General features: G+C 40.2%; 1 protein-coding gene across 1 annotated transcript; it reads left to right on the forward strand.

Moving 5' to 3' along the window:
* The first annotated feature begins 50 nt into the window (after window positions 1–50).
* Window positions 51–4,818, forward strand: LOC144639857 (protein strawberry notch homolog 1-like). The gene is made up of 3 exons (XM_078499137.1): window positions 51–1,533; window positions 4,066–4,179; window positions 4,541–4,818. The coding sequence occupies exons 1-3, from the start codon at window positions 1,507–1,509 to the stop codon at window positions 4,715–4,717; spliced, it is 318 nt and encodes a 105-aa protein (XP_078355263.1). The 5' UTR covers window positions 51–1,506; the 3' UTR covers window positions 4,718–4,818.
* The last annotated feature ends 2,411 nt before the right edge of the window (window positions 4,819–7,229 follow it).

Consider the following 7,229-nt stretch of genomic DNA (forward strand, 5'->3'; position numbering starts at 1 on the left):
TGACCCTAAGGTTAGGGTTAACGTTCCAAGTTAGGGTTTTGACAGCGCTTAACCCTAAGGCAAAAGCGAACCGTGAGGCTCAGGGTTGGGGTTAGCGTTTTAAGTTAGGGTTACAAAATCAAGTTAGGGTTAGCGTTTCAAGTTAGGGTTAAGATCCGAGTCGGCCTTAACCCTAAGATCGCGCTTTTCTTGCCGTAAGCTTCCACTCCAGTTTGCTTGCGGTTAGCTTTCACTGCAGCCTGCTTGCGGTTAGCTGTTTTTTGTTGTTTGGGGCAACACTATTTTGATAAGTTTTCTCGATAAAGCGCCTGCACAACACTCGACTTCTGTGACACGCGCGCCGTTGATCCGATTTAAGGAAGGCCAAGTAAATGGCTGGTTTTCCAATTACATCTTGCTTTTGCTTTCAATAAAGCACTGTTTGCTCTCCCATCTCCTATCCTTACATTATTACATCACACAATCTAGATCTACAAGACCCTGCGCGCGTAATCAAGACAAGATCGCATGCACTTTTTGACCGATCCATACGTGCATATTTAATGAGGTAGCGAAAACAAATTTGCGATGGCAGGAAGCGCTCCGGGCACTCACAAAAAAATATCTTATAAGTCTAAAACCAGGTCACTTCTTGGCAACTTTGTCGCGGCAGCCTCCAAACGGACACTGCAAAACTCGCCTTGACAAAGTTCCCGGCAAGAAACTCTCGTTTTAGGCTTTTATTCTGCCAGGCTCAAAACTACCTTGGTTTGTGCAACGTTGTTCTGGAGCGCTAAACAGCACTGTTGTACACAACAAAGGCAGGAACATCCCTCAGTTCTTCGAGCGATGTTTTTAACTTACGGGTATTCAGACTTAATGATGTCCTTCAACCACCTGGCAGCCGCACTTACACTAAAACTAACCAAAGGCTTTGATTTTCAGGAACAAACGGCCATTTTTTTCTCTTTCCTCACATGTGACACCTATCAGGTGACATTGCGTCACAATGTGTTGTCCAGTCCTTTTCTTAAAGCGAATCCTCAATATGGCGGCTAGAAACTAAAAGCATGGCTCTGACACGTTTTTCAACCTCCCCGGACAGTTAAATAACGCTAGAAGGAAAGATTTACACGCGATGTGTCGAAAAACTCATACTGCTGGCTGACTGTGGAGAACGTAAGCTTTGCAAAACGCCTTTGTTCTTTGCATACGTAATTTCTAAAAAACGAAGCTAGACCCAGCGAATTTGAATACGGATCAATGTTAAGCACACGTAAACGAACTTGCGTGCGAAATTTGGAGTTGTTTGTGACAATTTTCAATTTGGCCAAAACTCAAAGTGCGTTTCTTGCGCTTGCCCCTTCAAATGGTAATCTTTTCATGTGTGAAGGTAACATGTTATTCTGACTTGTGAAGGTAACAATTGTTATTCTGACAGAATAAAATGTGATTAATTGTCATACTATTATCTAGTTGCATTTATGACTACTATTAATTGTTATTTTCTCTAGAGGAGTTGGGGCAATGGAAATTGTAGCCATGGACATGAAGGTAATAATATTTTTTAACAATAATTTATTTTTTAAACTACAGTAGAACTTCGATTTTATGAACCTCTAAAAAATTTACAGTAAAATGTATGGAACAGTACCTTGATAGAACAAACCTGGATATAACGAAATCCTCGATATGACGAACACAATCCGGAAGCCCAAACGCAAAATGAACCCCTATATAACACATTATAGTTATCACATGACAAAAGATGAATGTAGAACAGACCAACAAAGATGAAAATACTTTAATCCTGTAAGCACAAATGTTTTTTGGACAGTAGTTCAGTTCAGTAAATACTGGGTAGTGCAACGTAACAGCATGAAAAACAATTATTAACTATACCTCGATATAACAAACATTTTGGTTGTTTTTCCACAAATTCGTTATATCAAGGATTTCGATATAGCAAACCCTCAATATAATGAACAAATTTCTGCAGTCCCTTGGCACTTCGTTGAATTGAGGTTTCACTGTATGAGCAAGTAGTCATGGCAGCACTGTTATTAAGGGCTGTAGCCCATAACACCTGTTACCACTGAGTTTACTTGTTATGGGTAAAGATGTGGATTGGCATTATGTTACACTTGCATACAGAGCGAAATGCTATGAGTGATAACTTTAATGTAATTAACAGCTGGAGCACCATTGAAAAACTGGCTAGAGATAGGCAGGGTTGGAGAAACTTCGTTGCTACCCTATGTGCCACACAGGCATGATGGGCAGTAAGTAACTAAGTAGAAACTTAATGACAGCCCAACTGTATGATCATAGAAAACAAGTGCTAGTACCAGTACAGTATGGGGCCCAGTTCTCGGCCACTTTGTGTTCAACGCGTTTTTTCACGCCACAGTTGAATTAAAACAAAAAGTTATTTCCTTCAAGCGATAGACTGATTCTTTAGCTCTAAGTATCTTGAGTTTGATCCTTCAACTCACTATAGAAAGCTCATACATCAAGTTTATGCGAAGGTAGGTGAATTTGTTTTTTTCAAAAACTTGTTTGTTTACGGCTCCTTAAAATTCATGGATGTAGTTAAATCGTATTTTGTCTGTGAGCCCCTACCAAACGAGCTAATTTTTGGCATGTAAAACTTAGAATAATTCAGCTTTCTGCTTAAGTTAACTTTTTGTTGAACCGTTGTATATTTTGGTCTTGATTTACTTCGAAATTTTTTCGTGCGACTTTTGCGTATTTGCCAGTTCTCTGCCACCCTGCTTGCTATCACAGCTTAGTGCTTTTGTTTTTAATATAATTTCATCTGCTGCAGCAAGAATGAAAGAAAGAAATGTTTAAAAAATAAAGTTCAATTAAATATCTAAGTTTTGAACTGGCTTTTGTCTTTTCTATTATTTCTACAACACCTAAGTCTTTCAGAACCTTTTCACTGCAAAATAAACCATATAAATGCATTGGTCACACAACATAGTTCTGCGGTTTTGCCAGACCCTGCACATAGGCAAGCAACTAGGCGCGTTAAAAACCTTCTTTAAAATAATTTGGGATCGACATAATATAAATAAGTATACAGAGAGATTTTATGACTGTGGAAACTAATTGAGCCTTTTTATACAGAAAATTATGCACAAGAATTTTGGTGGCTGAAAACTGGGTTCGGGTGGCCGAGAACTGGGCCCACGAACGGAGCTTTTATTTTTATTATTGCTCGGGCAAATTAATTATTGACCGGTCGATAGCTTTACACAAAAATGCTAAATGATGAAGCTAGCTCTGGAAGAAATTTTAAGTTTCTTCTTCTTCTTTAAGTTTCTTCGGTTATTCTGAGGAAAGAAAAACAAGTTTACGTCTCAAGTGGCCGAGAACTGGGCCCCATACTGTACTCATGGTACTTAAAATGATTTCGAAACTGATTTAAAAATTCTAAAAAAGTTAAAATGATGCTGTAATATTGTCATGTATTCAGCGGTTTGTTTGGCATGCGCAATAAAGGGTGGGATCCTGTTCTTGTTGTGGGTCGCCATGTTGAAATTTAGTTGTGTCTGGCGTGTGTTTGTATCTGGCCTAATTGGACCTTTTGGAAACCATTGGAAAGTTTCTCTCTATTTAACAAATATATAGATTTAGGCAAGCCTAAAAGTGGAGCTCCCAATTTATTTTATTTTCACTGAAGTTTACAATGTTTGCATTTTGATAAATAAACGACCAAAGCACTAATGTATACGGTTGCCCATAGGTGAAAGACAAATTAAAATCACTTATGGGTTAACTTGTAAAAACTTATAAAAAGTGGGTATTTGATTTGCAAAAGCCTGGTCCTCAGGGGTTAGTTGTGGTGCTAATTCTAACAGTAATCATACAGTGGTGGGTTCAGTATCTCAGCTTCAAAAACTTTTGGAGATTTACTTATCAAGAAAAAATCCAAATGGCTGATTGGTAGCATAGTGTAGGTGCCTTGTGTGCCACTTGGCATAAAGAGGATAGGTGAAAGTGAAGTCCAGATTCAATCTATAAGGCTACAGGGGGCGTTGATTTGCCCAAACCATAAACTTATAAACCTTTATTTTTCAGCTCCGTGGCATGTACATGACACGTCAACTTAGCTTTGCTGGAGTGACTTTTGACATCAAAGAGCTGCCACTGACAAAAGACTTCATAGACATGTATGATGCATCGGTCAAACTTGTAAGTGGTATCTCTTTAATCATCATGATTGTATGCATAATGGTACTGTGACACAGCTGAGTTAAGTATATAAGTAAACACAGCCCTCACATCAGATAAGAAGATAAATAAAAATTAAAGTTTACCCGCTTTCTCTTTGTTTCTTTATACGCGGTCTGCAAGTTGGTGGTCTGGGTGTGAATGAATTATAGGCAGTAATATCGTTTTTTCAACATTGTCACTTCTAAACACTCGATGAACACTGGAATGAATGCTTAGTAGCGGAGCTCCCAGCGGCCCGAAGGCCCGCAGAGCGGAGCCCCATACCCATAGAAAATTAACAGAACCCATGCTTTTGGTTTTTCATGGTCATCATGGTTAGCGACATGGCTCGCGGGCGCGTGCGACGACGACGAAGTCGCCCCAACATGGCGGCCATACTCTAGAAATCAGTTCAAGGTTATGGTTAACGCCAGCTTACATCTTTGATATTGGACATCCATGTCATGGTCAATTGACAGCTGTCAAAACAAGGTATCCGCTGACCAGTATCACATGACAATATTGCGGGCTCACATATAGAACTCATCGAGGTCGAATGTTTTTCTGACCAAATAATGGTTTACATTGGATCGCGGGCTCAAGTGCTATATTTTTTTGATTATTAACCGTGCGAAGCCGGTTCATAATCTGGCTGGCATTTTTTTGTCGTTTTTATTTTTTTGTCGGTAAATCGTTCCAGACCCACGCGGCCCAGCCGGCTCCTTTGTCACGGTCACGCAAGTTTTGATGACCGCTTGGACATGTCCAAGCTATTTAAAAACTACCACTATGTCAGACCCATGCCACGCGATCGATCGCCTGTAGATATAAATAGTCATTCACCTATTATAAAAATATTTACGAACACTCTGCGCTCTGTGTGAAATAGTTATTTTTGAGTTATTTAGGCGTTTGGCTCGGAGCGAGTACAAGTCGTACAATTTACACGAAATGTGTAGAATATTGCAAAAACAACGACTTAGTTTCGGGATATTCCAATTTTTTGTTTTGAGTTTATTCTGGGAATCGAAACGTATATTGCAAGCTCAGCAAGAATGTGTCAAGGCAAGGGATACACGTCATCGCGCCAGGGGAATTACCTGCGCCAGCAAGTATGCTCTATTTACCGCTAATTCGAGAAAGGTTGTCGGAAAGACTACTATTTATTTTGGCGTGAAATGGACTTCTTTTAATGCCATTCATGAACTGGTTTGGGTTTATTTTATTGAACATTCGGAACAAAATAAATATTTGCATGCGTAAGCAGGCATTTCTCCGGCCAGGCATGCTGAAATTTATGTCACGCACACTTCGTGACTGACGCAAACACGACTTGTGTGTTTCTCAAGTGACTGCTTTTCTAAAGATTTTTTACTGTGCAGCGCCGCGCCTTTCTAGCCAAAGAACTGAAAGAGGTGGTCAAACACTAACAGCACGGTTATAAACTGCTTGCAGATTCTTGTTGGTCAGTAAATTGGGAGCTCCAGTTTTAGGCTTGACTAAATCTATTTATAGCCAAGCTTTGAAATGTAGAGAGGAGTCTGGGCATCACAAAACAAATATGGCGGCACTTTCTTTGGGTTTGGCTCTTGGAAGAAACCACCAACAACAGGATAAAAACTTTATGCTGAATAGGAGTTTAATAATCCGATAATACAATCATTTGCTGTAAAGGTCAATAAAAAAGCAATGTGGTCAGCATTCTCGTCCCTATAGCCCTTTCGTTTCTCTTAGCTGGCTGGGCCTTGGCACGAGAAAACGAAGGGCTCTGGGGACACAGGATTTCCAGTCCTTGATTCTAGGGCTTCCGGATTTCATGTACGCAGTCATGACGTTTCAAAAGAATGTATGAGAGAGTCGATACGTTTTCAACTTCTGTTTAGGAATTCTTTGTTCCAAACAGCCAATCAAAAAAATTCAAATTAATTAAAATATCCTATATCCCCAGAGACCTTCGTTTTCCCGTGCCAAGCCTTCTAAGAGAAACGAAGGGGCTATGGGGACGAGAATGTGCAGTCAGCCATTTGCCTTGTAAAGGGGGACATGGGGGTACCCTGAACACCGCAACACCGCAAAAATAATACATAGCACTGCATCACCGCAAGAAAATTTGATAAAACACGGTCACCGCAATATAATCAAGTTACTTGTCAATAAAAACGTATTAGGATTGGGTTAAAGATTAAATGAAGGCGTGAGCGCAAGAAACGCACTTTGTGTTTTGGCCAAATTGAAAATTGTCACAAACAACTCCAAATTTCGCACGCAAGTTCGTTTACGTGTGCTTAACATTGATCTGTATTCAAATTCGCTGAATCTAGCTTCGTTTTTTAGAAATTACGTATGCAAAGAACAAAGGCGTTTTGCAAAGCTTACGTTCTCCACAGTCAGCCAGCAGCATGAGTTTTTCGACACCGCGTGTAAATCTTTCCTTCTAGCGTTATTTAACTGTCCGGGGAGGTTGAAAAATGTGTCAGAGCCATGCTTTTAGTTCCTAGCCACCATTTTGAGGATTCGCTTTAAGAACGGACTGGATAACACATTGTGACGCGATGTCACCTGATAGGTGTCACGTGAGAGGAAAGAGAAAACAAATGGCCGTTTGTTCCTGAAAATCATTTGAAGCCTTTGGTTAGTTTTAGCGTAAGTGCGGCTGCCAGGTGGTTGAAGGACATCATTAAGTCTGAATACCCGTAAGTTTACAGCATCGCTCGAAGAACTGAGGGATGTTTCTGCCTTTGTTTTGTACAACAGCGCTGTTTAGCGCTTCGGAAAAAACGTTGCAAACAAGGTAGTTTTGAGCCTGGCCGCATAGAAGGCCTAAAACAAGAGGTTTCTTGCCGGGAACTTCGCCAACGCGAGTTTTACAGGGTCCGCTTGGGTTCTGCCGCGACAATGTTGCTGAGAAGTGACCTGGTTTAAGACTTTAAAAAATTCTTTATAGGTTTGGCAGGGGACCTCCCCTTGCCAAAAATTTTTCTGTGCCTCATTAAATATTCATCAATCAATCTATCGATTCGTGCGAACGA

The sequence above is a fragment of the Oculina patagonica genome, unplaced genomic scaffold (assembly GCF_052425735.1).
Source record: "Oculina patagonica isolate OP01 unplaced genomic scaffold, crgOcupat unplaced141, whole genome shotgun sequence".
Taxonomy (NCBI): Eukaryota; Metazoa; Cnidaria; class Anthozoa; order Scleractinia; family Oculinidae; genus Oculina; species Oculina patagonica.